This window comes from Benincasa hispida, chromosome 6, assembly GCF_009727055.1.
Source record: "Benincasa hispida cultivar B227 chromosome 6, ASM972705v1, whole genome shotgun sequence".
NCBI classification, from domain to species: Eukaryota; Viridiplantae; Streptophyta; class Magnoliopsida; order Cucurbitales; family Cucurbitaceae; genus Benincasa; species Benincasa hispida.
Window position 1 is genome coordinate 43,012,540 of NC_052354.1, and position 15,814 is coordinate 43,028,353.

The 15,814-nt window shown below is 29.2% G+C and overlaps 1 protein-coding gene across 1 annotated transcript; it reads left to right on the plus strand.

Moving 5' to 3' along the window:
• The first annotated feature begins 9,792 nt into the window (after positions 1–9,792).
• On the plus strand, positions 9,793–15,612 carry LOC120080303 (linoleate 9S-lipoxygenase 6-like). Its single transcript, XM_039034939.1, is given in 15 exon segments — positions 9,793–10,048; positions 10,514–10,803; positions 10,893–11,118; positions 12,176–12,232; positions 12,235–12,300; positions 12,303–12,515; positions 13,131–13,208; positions 13,308–13,363; positions 13,365–13,415; positions 13,504–13,594; positions 13,597–13,807; positions 13,918–14,181; positions 14,861–14,874; positions 14,877–15,104; positions 15,107–15,612. Coding segments are annotated over 15 exon segments (2,607 nt in total).
• The last annotated feature ends 202 nt before the right edge of the window (positions 15,613–15,814 follow it).

Genomic DNA, 15,814 nt, shown 5'->3' on the forward strand with positions numbered 1-15,814 from the left:
TGTAAACTTAATTATTTAATATAAAATTTTATCATTAATTATTCATATTCTAATTAAATGATGTTAATTTTAGTAATTAAATTAAACCATTTAAATAGTGCTTAATACAATTTTTTTTTAATTTTTACTGATTAAAAATTAATTATATAAGCATATATTTAATTAAACTAAATTTAATTTTTGACCACATTAATTGTTATTTTACACTTCATTAAATAATTATTAGTTTTGGTTTCTATACACAAAATTGGTAAATAAAACACATATATTTAACTTCCAGACATTAATTATTTTGTATATCTAAACACATGCATTAATTATCCTTGACATTTAAAACCGAAACATTTAAAGTCACAAAATATAGAACCATTTTGTTTCTATATGGTTTTTAAATTTTACCTATAATTAAATAAAAGAAAGTTGAATATTTAACAAATATTCCATTGCTAGAGGGTTAGGAGATGATGAGGACTCTGAAGATGTGTCAACTTAGTTGAAATATCCTAATGCATATATTAATCTCGGGTCTAGACAACTTAGTTGATCGCATCATGTACTTTCTTTTCATACACAACCATGGTGGAAGATTATAAATGACCACCACTACAGGCCAACAACTATATTTAGAACTCATTTCACCATGTGGATTTACTGCATTGGCTGATAATGCTAAACAAAGATATCAACGTGCCAAGTCAAGTTTTTAGCACAATCAATACTTCTAAAAAGCCTTTTGAATCATGAAATTGGTGGAAAGTATCATATCACTTTTGAAGGTATTTGTTTTTTCCCACATTTTGTATCCTTCCCGTTTTTCCACCTTGATTCGCCACATTCAGGACATTCAATTGCATCTGCACATTCTTTTCTATATAAACAAAATTCATTAGGGCATGCATGAATCTTCTCATATCTCATTCCTAGTGCACCTAAAATTTTCTTTGCTTCATACATTAAATTTAGGAGCTCATTGCTAGTGGGCAAAATTTCCTTTAAGGTTTTGAGTAGTTATGAAAAACTAGTATCACTCCATCCATAACTAACTTTTAAATTATACAATTTAACTAATGTAGACAACTTAGTGTATTTTTTGTACCCTTCGTATAATAGATTTTTAGCATCATTAAGCACTTCTCAAATCCATTCGAATCTCTTGAATATTCCTCATGAGCAACTTTAACCATTTCTTTTAAAATTCCAACATCAGTCTCTTCATATATATGGGTGTCAAACTTAGAAGATTCTCCACAAATGATGAGTTATGAAGTTTTTCCCATGTCAAAACCAAATTTTATAACTTTCATCAATCCCATTGACATATAAATGATCTCTAATATTTTTGCTTCTATGCTTTTCACAATTCTAACATTCCAAACAAGGACAACAAAGATATGAGCTATTTGTATTAAAAATCCAAATTTTATGAAGTTTTCCACACCCAATTCATAATCTTTGGCAAGCATTAAAGCCCTAACTTAAAGCCCTAATAAATTAGACACATTGACATATCTAATTTTGGCAAGCATTTAATTAAAGAAAAGTGGCAAGTTCTTGCAAATTCTCTACAATTAAAGCCCTAACTTTGGCAAAGTGGCAATCCCAACTTTGGCAAGTTCTCTAAAATTCAATCTCATTCAATAACAATATGAAACAAGAGTTTATTATGAGATTCAAAAATGTACATGAGAGATTAAACCCTAACTTTGAAAGTTCAAGCTTCAAAAAAAAAAAAAAAAAAAAATCAAGGAAAGTTCATGCCTCAAACCAAGAAAATCAAGCCCTAACTTTGAAACTTCATACCTCAAACCAAGAAAATCAAGAATTAAACCTAATCTAAACAAGAAAATCAATATTAAGTCTAATCAAACTAAGAAAATCAAGACTTAAACCCAATCTAAATAAGAAAATCCAGATTAACCCCTAACTTTGAAAGTTCATGCCTCAAAGGAAAGTGAAAAACCAAGAAGATTTTGAGTGTATTTGGAATAAAATCGACTAAATCTGTTGGAATTTCTTTTAAATCTGTCTAATAGCATTGCAACACTACAAAAAGAGCGTTGCAACGCTGTTGAAGAGCGTGTAATTTTCCCATCAAAACCCATCGCATTGTAATGCTATTGAGAGCATTGCAACACTGCGCATGAGGCATGCACGTTTTTTCATTTTTTTCGTCAAAATACGTAGCGTTGCAATGCTACCCTTTATATTCTACAATTCTTGATGTTTTTAAAACATCAAGAATCCATTAATTGAACTTGACATTTTTAAAACGTCAAGTACTGTATTTTTCAGGAAAAATGCACAGCCCCCGCTTTTTAAAATCAATTATTGATATTTTTTTTCTTTAAAATCACCTATATTTTGATATATTTTTTACATAAAAACGTCAAGTATTTAAAATTGAAAATATCAAGAAAGGTGGTTTTTCTTGTAGTGTCTCCTAGTTTTCTTATTAAAAAGTTAGGAAAATTGAAATGGGCAGTAAAAAAAAAACATAAAGGTACTTGCAAAAATAGCAATAGTCCTCAAATTGTAAATATAGCAAAAAAACTCAAACTAGATTCTCAATTTTTCATGTTTATAATTTTACCCTCATTTATGTATCAATAGATATATTTAATATACTTTATATTTTGGTATATCAATTCATCGATGTACATTATAGTTGGTATATCAATCAATTGATATACTTTATTTAAAGAATATCGTTATCATGACTTTACTTGTATTATAGCTGACGTTTGTTCAATTATGATAAATATTATTTTTATTTTTTCTTTTTGATATAGAACTATTTTCATTCGATTAGTTTAATTTTGATGTTATTTTCATTCAATAGTTTAATTTTGATGTTGATACACTACAAGAATTTTGGGCTTTAATGTCGGTTGGAAAATGTGAAACCAGATGTATAATGTCGATTTTAAACCGACATTGTAGGTATACATTTAATATCGGTTTAAAACAGACATTAAAGATCTGGTTTTCTTTTTTTCCCTTAAAAAAGAAAACAAAACCCATTCCTCCCCCGCTCCCCCCCCCCCCCCCAATTTATTTTTCATTTCCCGCTTCTATCCCTATCTATCCTATCTATCCCTTTTCTAAACCCTATTTTCCCCATCAGCCACCTCCTTCCCAGTCCCCCCATTTTTGTTTCTTACGAAAAATGATATTAGGTTACATTTTGTTTCTCTCCTTTCTCTCTCAGATTTCAAACAAACCTTCGTAGATGGCGAAGAGAACTAAAACCGAAAGCTATTAAAAATGGCGACCAAAAATGCCAAAAAAGCCAATCTCATGGATCATCACTCCCCTAAACACCTACTCGACCAATCTGTTTCTAAGGTAGAAAAGTAAGAGATGTGTGGAACCAACGAGAAATGGCAAAACCCGTAGATAGGTCGGTAATGTCGGTCCATGTAGTACCGATTTGAAATCGATTTTGCATCTTTTTGTACTCCCGATGCCATTGATAAATAAGCAGCAAGAGTCATAGTCGATGCTTTGAGAAGATTCCAACGATGATTGAAAAAATAAATTGAAGAAAGAACAGAGAGATCGGTAGAGATATGAAGGATTTGAATATGTTTCTGAGGTAATTCGATCTGCAATTTCATTCCCCTTTTTTTAGATCTTTTCCGCGTCAATTTTAATCTAGGTTTGAGTTTTTTCCTTGCATATTGTCACCAGCCGTAATGAAGGATTTGAATATGAAGGATTTGAATCTGTTTTTGAGGTAATATGAAGGATTTGAATCTGTTTCTGAGGTAATATGAAGGATTTGAATTTGTTTCTGAGGTAATGCTATTTGACTACATTTTAGTGTTTCTGAATATAAACCAGTTAAAAAAACCACAAAGTTCTAAGGGTTTTGTTAATGCGATACATTTTTTGTTTCGTCATTCATCTGTACTTCTTAGGGGAGAGAGGAATACTAGAGCATTAGAGATTTGGAGAAAGACTTTATTGATGTTTGATTCGTTGTTAGTTCATGTCTCTCTGGAAAGTGTCAAGCTGAAGAAAAAGAAGAAACACAAGAGAATAGAAAGGCCCAGGTTAGTAATTCTTTTGACATTTTTTTTCCAGCACCATTTGTTACATAAGTGTGCCATATTCAGATATTCCAATCCTGCAAATGGTGGCAAAACTGCATGTAATACTAAGACCATTTCTACTTCGGAGAATGAAATTTGATGTTGAGCTAATGCTCCCTTGGAAGAAAGAAATCATAATATATTGGTTATGATTGAAGGTAGCACTGTTTTTAATCTAATTGTTATAGATAGATTCTATAACCTGTGCATCAACTTCTCTTGTTTTTAAAAATATTATTTATATACTTAGATATATATCTCCGCCCAAATCCCTCCTCTCTCGCTCAAATCCTTCTCGCTCTTGCTCATAGTCTTTGCAGCGCAGCCCTCTCGCTCTCGCTCGTCCCTCCACTCTCGTTACTCTCGCTCTCGCTCTCACTCTCGCACATAAATTTCATGGTTGAAAATACAGTTAGCTACGTGTCGTGGTTGTTTGCTCCACAATAGTCCATGTGTGCTCAATTTGAATCATGCCTTTTTGAGTTAATCCTACTAGCGGTCGTTTTATGTTTATTGTGTGGTGGTTTAATATTTGGTGATTGATCCTTGTTAACAAGAATTATTGGTATAGGAAGTTCACTTTGGGAAATTGATATTCTTCGACACCATTATTGTCCTCCTGTTTCAAGGTATGCAGTTTAATATTGATCCAAAAACTTCTGTTGCTTTGGATTTCATACTGAAAACTAGTCCTTATGTTCTTGTAGGTTAGTTTTATACCTAGTATCCCCGTACAATCAAGTGTGTGAAGTGTTCAAGAGAGAGCTTGGCATGACACCAGATAAGGTATATTTATTTGGCTAAATCTGTTTCATATAATTAGATTATGGATTCATTCTATTGAATGGAGATTACTTTTGCAATCTGACAGAAGCTGGTTATCTTGATTGTGTTACTATTATATATGAGTTGGCACTTCTGTTTTCTGTGTTCTGATCACATTATAGCACGTTTCAATATGCGTGATAGATTGAAGTTTCATTAACATTTGGCCTTTCATATGATTATATAAATGTGGTTATGGTTATAATATTAATTTTCTCCTTGGATCAGAGTCTGCCTGAGGTCAAATTCTTAATCTCAGGCACATTACTTGTTAAGTTGAAGTTAAATTCGAAATCATTCCAATTCTTCTGTAGTTGCTGCTGAAGAAGAAGAATCCTGATAATAAAGTCCATCTCAACAACGTATATTACATCTCTTAATCTCTTAAACCCTCCCAAATTTGTAGACAAATAAAATTGTGTTGCCCTTACACGGAAGATTCTGTTGCCCTTGTAAAATCATAATTTTTGTATTACTTGTAATTTGTGTTTTCAAGGCTTGAATTATTGTATGTCTTTTAAATTATAATTCTATAGTAGAATTTGTGGATTAAATGCAATAGATTTACAATCCATACATGAATAATTTCATAGCCATAGTGTTCGATGATGATGTATCATGTTATACTTTTTTACTGAAAAAATGGATTTGGCAAAGGAACTTTAAAAAACGGACAATAATTGATAAAACGGATAGATTCGGGCTTCAATGTCGGTTAAGAATCCAAAAAAAAAAAAAAGGCTTTAATGTCGGTTGCAACCGACAAGCTCTAATCACTAAAGACCTTTAATGTTGGTTGCAACCGACATTGAAGGCTGTGTTATTGGTGTTATTGAAGCCCTTTAATGTCGGTTTTAAAGCCCGAATTTCTTCTAGTGATGGTCTATGTTAAAATGCATTAATGTTGTTAAGTGATATACCAAATATAAATTATATTAGTTAATCTATTTTATTTTCAAATTTTTTATATGATTGATATATAAGTTATCGTAAATTTGGTATATCAATTGTATAATAAATATTTCATATTTTGTCATTAATTAACTGATATATCTGATTGAGGGAAAAAAGCAAACATATCATTGACATTGTTGATATACCAAATATGAAGATATCATTTAAATGATACTTATTAGGTTTAACGTTGACATCTAAAATGCATATTGGTACTAATTTAAAATGAATGACAAGTAGATCATTAGTGTATCAATTACATATCATAAAGAGTTGAAAATGCAACATTAAGTATTTGGTGTATCAGCATTTTATCAACACTCACTCAAATTTTATTTAAATTGTAACATAGATACATAAATTTTATTTATATATCGATAGTCATTTAAGGGCCTGTTTGGAATGACTTAAGAAAAAAATGTTTTACAAACATTCATTTTCATTTAAACACTTTTGATAAAGCTTCTCAAAATAAAAAGACACATGTGTTTGACAACTTTTTTCTTTAAAAAATGTCTTTATGTAAAAGTTTGTTTTGTATATAATATACTAAATTGTTTTTATTAATTTCAAATTACTATAGAAAATTTTTTCGATAGCAGTGGTAGTCGAAGTTAGTTGTGGGCGTCGGAGATGCTGGACAGAGTTGGTTGGCGACAGTCGCCAAAGGTGGTGGTTTGGAGCGATTGTTGGAGGTGGTGACCGAAGTTTCTTATACACATTAGGGTGATTAATCCCATTAAACAACGAAAATTCATTTTTCTAAAAGTTGGTTTCAAGTATCTATCCTAAACTAACTTATTTTATCAACTTATTTTTTCAAAATTCTTTTTAGGTAGTTCCTAAATACATGATTTTTTTTTCAAAGCAACTTATTTTTAATTTAATCACTTGAAAAGGTATTTCAAACGCATCCCAGAAATTCATTTCATGTACACACCAATAATTTATCAACAGTCGTTCAAAATGGTTACTAGCATAATAAATTAAACCATTATAAGGTAATTATAATGTACTAGAAAACAGTATTCTATAACAAATGAATAGGACTGAAATTAAATCAAACGAATAATTGACAGATAAATATGGTTTATAAATGATAAATTTGTTATATCCATGGTTTATAAATGATAAATTTTGTTTATAAATGATAAATTCTATAAATAGTTTGACATTTTTTTATATGTGAAAATCTTCTTTTGCAAAATTTGAAATTTCATTGTTGAATTCGTACATACATACATACATACATACATACATACATACATACATACATACATACATACATACATACATACATAACACAACACGAGTACAAATTCAATATATATATAACACAAGTAAAAATGCAAGCCTTCTTAGTTTAACAAAGAAAATGTCTTGTAGAATAGTTTTTTTTTTTTTTATTTTCCAAGTACTTCTATCAACATCCATGAGTGATAAAAACTTATAAAAGTCTATCATTGATAAATGCTGATAGTTTATTAGTGTCTATCAATGATAGAAACAAATAGAAGTCTATCATTAATAATATCGTGATAGAAATTAACACAAGCCTGTCACTAGTAAATGTCGATAAAAGTTTATCAGTGTTTTATCAATGTTTTTTTACTATTTCTATAAAAAGTTTGATATTTTTTTATATGTGAAATTTTTCTTTTACAAAATTTGAAATTTCATTGTTGAATTTGTAAATTTAACAATATATACATATATATATACATACATACACATACATATATATACATACATACACATACATACATACATACATACACATATATATATACATACATACATACACATACATACATATATACATACATACATACATACACATACATACACATATACATACATACATACACACATATATATACATACATATATATATATACACACACATATATATAACACGAGTAAAAATGCAAGCCTTCTTAGTAGAACAAAGAAAATGCCTGGTAGAAGAGTTTTTTTGGTTATTTTTTAATTTCCTTTTTGGAGACTAACACAATGAAAAGCATTTTAAATATACATCTATATCAATTGGTTTTCTTCATTTACTTTTACTATGGATAGATTCAATTAGAAAAGTAACAGTTGCAAATATAAAAATTAGATCGAAAGTATTAGTAGATATAGTATAATGTAAAAAAAAATTATAAATATGGTCAAATTGAAATAGTCTATCAGTTATAAACCATATTATTGGTAGGAGTCTATCAGTAATAAACCATATCACTGGTAAGAGTCTATCAACGATAGCTTGGCTATATTTGCAACTTTTTTTAAATGATATTATATAGTTGATTATTATTCCTAAAAATGCTACCAATTGCAATTACCTTTAGAAAAGACTAGTAAAATTTCTTCACAAAGGTTTTCGTCATAAATATTTCAAATATATTTCAATAATATATAATCGTTTATGGTTTAGCTTAAATTCAAATATAAGCAATCGCTCAAAATGTGTCCGATGATATATTTATAAATCATAAACCATTTTCTACAAATTTGTTTTACGTTAAAAATTTTATATTATTATTATTTTATATTATATAATACATATTTTAGTTTAGCAAGAAAAAGTTGATACATATTTTCGTTAAATAAAAAATTATTTAATACATATTTTAATTTAACAAAAAATAATTGAGTTTATAATATGAAATACTATATTTATCAATGTTTTTATTTTTTTAAATATAATTCTATATTTTGATATTTCTAATTCAAAATCTAAAATACATTGGAAATATATTGTTTGTTGAATTTATACTATTTAGATCATATAATCTAGAAATAGTTTTTGAAAGTTTAAGAACATAAAACATAATTTAAATTGTCTACCAAATAAGCTCTTTGTTTTTTAAAATGTTTTGAAGTTTGTATATTTTTAGTTTCATAAACTTTCAAATGTGCCTAATAGATCTCTAGACTTTAAATATGTAGCCCTATTGAACACAAAATTCCCCTATTGAACACAAAATTCCTATTTTCTTTAGTTTATATTTGATAACTGGTTTTTTTTTTAATTTTTGAAAATTGAAAATATATGTTTTCTCACGATTCTTAATCATGATTTCTATTTTTTTTTCATGTAAACATAGGAATTCTCAACCAAATTGTAAGGAAAAAAAAAACCAAGTATTAATTAAAATCTAACTTTTATAATTTTCAAAATTTTACTTGAATTTTAAAACCAAACGTATACAAAATATACAATTTAACCAGGTGTTTGATATGGAGTAGACTTATAATTTAACCATATTCTTAAAATGCTCAACTCCTTTTATGTTAACGATCCCACATTTGAAAGACGAAGAAATTAAATCTCACATAACGTTTACAAGTTACATGAGTTACCTACTCTTTTTCTGACCAGTTGACTTTCAGATGAAATCTCATGTTCAAATAAAAATACTATGTTAAAGAAAATATTGAGGATCTCACATAAGAAAAGAGATAGACATGCATAATTCTTTATACGAAGATAATAAGTTAATTTTGAGATGAAATATTTAATACATTTATTTATTTTACTATGAAGTTGTGTGTATATTCTCCCTCTTGATTTATTTATTCCACTCTAAAAAAGGTTGACTTTTCTTTATCATTTTAATAGCCACGTTTACACAAGGTGAGAAAATGAGATTTATATTCAAATTTCTTCCTGTCCTTTTTCATAATATTATAATAAAAAATTGATGCCCCATGTTTTTCACTCATTTCCCAAGGTCTTAAAATAAAGGTTAGGTGATCTTATGAGAATCATTGAAAGAACCAAAGATCTACATTTTAGGCTATAAATACAAGAGAAAAATTGCATCCCTCCACACTACAGCTTGTTCTTCAAGCTATTAAAACAAAGAGAGAGAAAGAGTGGGAAAAAAAGATTGTTAGAAAAAAACAAGTAAAAATGTTTTCTATTGGAAAGAATATAATAGAGGGAGCCTTGAATACCACTGGAGATCTTGCTGGCTCTGTTATCAATGCTGGAAGTAATATTGCAGATCAAATTTCCAATATTGGAGGAAAAAAAATCAAAGGGAAAGTCATTCTTATGAGAAGCAATGTTTTGGATTTCACTGAATTTCATTCCACTCTTCTTGATAACTTCACTGAACTCTTGGGCGGTGGTGTTTCTCTTCAACTCATTAGTGCCACTCAAGCTTGTAACATCTCTTTCCCTTCAACTCTCTATATATTTGTACAGTTTAAATTACAAATTTAGTCTCTTTATTTTTTTATTTTTATTACTTGTTATGTTCCTAAATTTTTAAATATATATCTAATATGTCCCTGAACTTTGTAGCTCCTTCATCAACTTTTAAAATATCACATCACAAGCCGAATTGAAGTTTTGAGTCTACTATACGTACTTTAAAATTAATGAATTTATTGGATAGAATATTTTTAAAAAATATGGATAGGTCAAGAACTACATGAGTTATTCCTCTTATTATCAATTGGTTTTTTAGATGTAATCCTACATATGTTATTAGGACCTTACAATATTGATGCTCCATATTTTTCACTAATTTCAAACCTGAATGCTCATAGATCAATTAAAATTTAACCTCGATCAAGTTCATTAAATTTTGTTCGATGATTAAATTGGTAAAATTTAATTTTCACAGCACTTGACTCACGAGGCAAGGTTGGGAAGAAGGCATTTTTGGAGAGGTGGATAACTTCAATCCCACCATTGTTTGCTGGAGAATCTGTGTTTCAAGTCAACTTTACATGGGAAGATAATTTTGGATTTCCAGGAGCTTTCTTCATCCAAAATGGACATACAAGTGAATTTTTTCTCAAATCTCTAACACTTGAGGATGTTCCTGGCTTTGGAAATGTTCATTTTGATTGTAATTCATGGGTTTACCCCTCTGGAAGATACAAGAAAGATCGTATTTTCTTTGTTAATAAGGTAAAAAAATTTTCCTTTTCTTCTAGCTTGCTCTATCTCAAGGAATAATTTGTTTATTTCTAATGTAATTATTTGATTTCTATACATAGACATATCTTCCAAGTGAGACACCAAATCCTCTTCGTAAGTATAGAGAGGAAGAATTGTTGACCCTTAGAGGAGATGGAACTGGAGAGCGCAAAGAATGGGATAGAATTTATGACTATGATGTCTATAATGACCTTTCCGAACCTGGTGATGGGCGTCCTATTCTTGGAGGGAGCCAATTCCCTTACCCTCGTCGTGGAAGAACTGGACGACCACGAGAAAGAAAAGGTAAGATTATTACGACCCCATTTAATAACCATCTAATAATTTATGAAACCGTGCATTTATTTTTTTAACGAAATTTTCTTTTAGAAAAAAAAAATTTTCAAAACATGAGTTGGTTTTACACACTCTTGAAAAACGGTGTTTTTAAGCTTGAATTTAAAAAAAAAAAAAAATCACATATAGAAAAAATGTCAAACTATTAAGAGAAATAGGAAAAAACAAAACAAAACACTGATAGACTTCTATCAACGTCATCATATAATCTCAGTGCTAGACTTCTATCAGTTCTACCACTCAAAAACACTGATAAACTTCTATTAGTTTCTATCAATTTTTATTAAATAAGATTCAATTTTACTATTTTATATAAATATTTTTTCTCATTTTTCTATTTTTGAAAATCCTCAAATAAAAAAGAAAACACACCTTTTATACTATATATATAATATATATATATATATATATATATATATAATATTATATATATAATTATTATTATTATTGTGCCTGAGTTATAAACATGAATTACACAAAGGCTAAAATTTCTTGTTTAGTGTTTGAAGTTTGATTTTCAATAATATAAATTTACTTTCTAACTTTTGTTTTAATTCCTTTCATTAATGAATCCACTAGACGCAACATTGAAATTTTAAAGGTTTATTAAACAATACAAAAAGATACAAATTAGAGAATTATTAGATATTTTTAAATTTAGAGACCAAATAAACACAAACTTTTAACCAATAATAAATCTTAACTATAACAAATATCATATATAATACTCTAATATTGTGTTTATTTTACAAATAATTTTCCTCAAATATATTTTAAAAATATCTCAAATACTTCTACAATCTAAAATTTTAAATCTATACCCATTTTAACATATTCAATATAGATGGTGACAAGATTTGTACAAGCTAAGTGGAACATTACAATTTATAATAATCATCCACTTGGTCTATATTATAAAAATATTGTTGAATCCAAAGTTCAATTCTTAATTATCTAAACCTTAATGTTATAATAATTTTTCCAATGCCATTAATTTTTTTTTCAGATTCCAACTACGAGAGTAGATTATCATTGATATCGGGATTAAACATTTATGTACCAAGAGAGAAAATTTTGGCCACTTGAAGTTATCAGACTTTCTTGGATTTGCTTTGAAATCACTTGTTTCAACGGCCAACCAGCGCTTGTAAACTTGGTAGATTTTAGTCCAACAGAGTTTGATAAATTCCAAGATGTTCATAATCTTTATGAAGGAGGACTTCCTGTCCCATTAGATGTCTTTAGGAACCTCACTAAGGGTTTCACTCCACCCATGTTCCAAGAACTTCTAAGGACCGACAATGACCAACGCTTTCTCAAATTTTCACCTCCACAAGTTGTTAAAGGTATAATATATCGAGAGAAATGTTGTTTTTCTTTTTTTACTATTTTATAATTGAAATTATTAGATATATGTGAACGCCCCGCATTTTAGATAAAGTTAATGTCTAATCTAAAGACTAATTTGGAATTGATTATGTTATTAACATGTACTTAAGATGCCGTTTGAGTAATTTAGAATTCAAGAACTAAGGGGTGGTGTGCAACTGGTTAGTGCATAAATCTTATAACTTTGATTGGGTTATATCCTGAGGTCAAAAGTTCAAGTCTTTCTCATCCTAATTGTTCTTTTTTTTAAAAAAATTTTCATAAATAACGATTTGTTAGAGGATTCAATTAAAATTTCTAGGTAAGAAATGGCAACTTACAAAACAAAGATCTAATAATATATGGCTTATATATATATATATTAATTAACTCAGAACTTTATAGACGATAGAAATAGTTAAATATTTCCTTGTCGTCTTCTCTAATTTATATATATTATGTCAAGAGTCCACGAATCAAATTTGCAAATTTAGATATTTTTATCTGAAATTTATATTAATTTGAATTATAATTTAAGGTTGTATAATTAATCATTATTAATATAATATTTTTTATCTAATAATTGTGTATAGAGGACAAGTCTGCATGGAAAACAGATGAAGAATTTGCAAGAGAAATGCTAGCTGGAGTTAACCCTCTAATCATTCGTCGTCTAGAGGTAATGATTTCAAAAATTTTCTGTTCGGTCCATTTTTATATAGAAAAATTTTATTTTTTTTTCAAAAATTATAATTTTATTTATTTTATAGGAATTCCTCCCTTGAGCAAACTTGACCCCAAAATCTATGGTGATCAAAATAGCAGAGATTACTGAAGAAGACATAAAGTTTGGGTTGGATGGACTAACAGTTGATGAGGTAAACCTTAAAAAGACCCAAGCTTAGGTTTTTTTTTTCCTCAAAATTATATTGTTGTGTTTAATTTAATTTTTTAATCTATATATAGGCATTGAATCAGAAGAGGCTATACATATTGGATCACCATGATGCTCTAATGCCATATCTTAGAAAAATAAATTCAACAAAAACAAAAACTTATCAACAAGAACATTGCTATTTTTGAAAGATGATGGCACTTTGAAGCCATTGGTGATTGAATTGAGTTTGCCACACCCTCAAGGTGATCAATTTGGTGCAAATAGCAAACAATATTTTCCAGCTGAAGGAGGAGTTGAAAACTCAATATGGCAGTTAGCTAAAGCTTATGTGGCTGTGAATGATGCTGGTTACCATCAACTTATCAGCCATTGGTATGGAAATATAATTACTCTTTAAATTATAATTTTGTCCTAAATGTTGAATAATATGCTTTGTGATTTGAAAGATGGATCTAATAACACTTGAAAATTGTTAATTGTAGGTTGAATACTCATGCAGTACAAGAGCCATTTGTGATTGCAACACATAGACAATTGAGTGTGCTTCATCCTATTCATAAATTGCTTGTTCCTCATTACAAAGACACTATGTTTATAAATGCATTTGCAAGGCAAGTCCTTGTTAACGCTGATGGGTTACTTGAAGAAACTCATTTTCAATCAAGGTATTCCATGGAGTTATCTTCTCACATTTATAAGGAATGGAATTTCCTTGAGCAAGCACTCCCCGCTAATCTCATTAAGAGGTAAATCACCAATCATATTGGCATGGTTTATTTATTTACTTCTGCAATTGTTTAGTGGGCTATTTTCAAATATAGTTAAATTTTTCAAATATTATAAATATAGCAAAGTGTTACTGTCTATCAATGATAGACACCGATAGATTATTATCACCTATCACTGATAGACACTAATAGATACTGCTAGATTCTATTAATGATAGTCCACTATCATCTATCACTGATAGACATTGATAGATGTCTATGATTGATAGATTATGACATTCTTCTATATTTTAAAATATTTTAAGCATTTTTCGATTTAAAAAATTTTCATTTTTCGATTATGTCCTGATCCCACTTTCCTTTGTATCTTGTTAAAAACCCAACTCCCTTTTAGGATGTTAAAATTCTACGTTTACCATTATTGTTCGTGTGCTATATATATTTTTGTAACAAATTGATTGATTCAAAATCGATATTCATGACCACTCAAATCAAGAATTTAAATATTAAATGTCGACATCAATATTAGGTTGATTTTCTAACAAAAGGGGTTGGTTAATTGTAGTACTTAACAAACTACCTAGAGACTATTTATCAAACTACAAATTTAGGGATTTCATTATAATCAACCCATAATTCAAAAGTGGTTTGTGCAAGTTTCCCTTCAAATTATATAACAATCCTTCGATTTATGTAGAGGTGTAGCGGTTGAGGTGCAAGTTCTCCACATGGACTTAAGTTACTCATAGAGGATTACCCATTTGCTGTTGATGGACTTGAGATTTGGTCAACAATCAAAACATGGGTTACAAATTATTGCTCTCTATACTACAAAGATGATAAAGCAATCCAAAATGACGTTGAACTCCAGTCCTGGTGGAAGGAGCTTAGAGAAAAAGGTCATGCTGATAAGAAAAATGAAACATGGTGGCCAAAGTTGCAAACTTCAATGAACTAATTGAAACATGTACTATCATCATATGGATTTCTTCAGCTTCTCATGCCGCAGTTAACTTTGGACAATATCCTTATGGAGGCTTATTTCCAAATAGACCAACTATCAGTCGTAGGTTTATACCCGAAGCAGGCAGTGCTGAGTACAAAGAACTCGAATCAAATCCTGAGAAGGTTTTCTTGAGAACAATCAATTCACAAATTCAAACACTTCTTGGTGTTTCACTAATTGAAATCTTGTCAAGGCATGCTTCTGATGAGGTTTATCTTGGACAAAGAGCCAGCATTGAATGGACTTCAGACAAAGCTGCATTGGAAGTATTTGAGAATTTTGGAAAACACGTGTTTGAAGTCGAAAATAGAATTATTGAAAGAAATAAAGATGTCAATCTCAAAAATAGAACTGGACCTGTTAATGTGCCATATACTTTGCTTCTTCCATCAAGTACTGAAGGCCTCACTGGTAGAGGAATTCCAAACAGCATCTCTATTTGAAGGGGCTCTCTTTTGAGCATATGATGGAGTTCTAAAAATATCATTACCTTCTTTTCTATTGTCACTCTCTTATGTTTAATGTTTTAAGGGAAAAAAAGCTACTTCTTTAGCTACTCATGAAATTAATCCACAAAAGAATATGCTCAAGTAGCTTTGTATTTTATTTATGAATGAATAAAAAGTGATGTTTATACTTCACCTT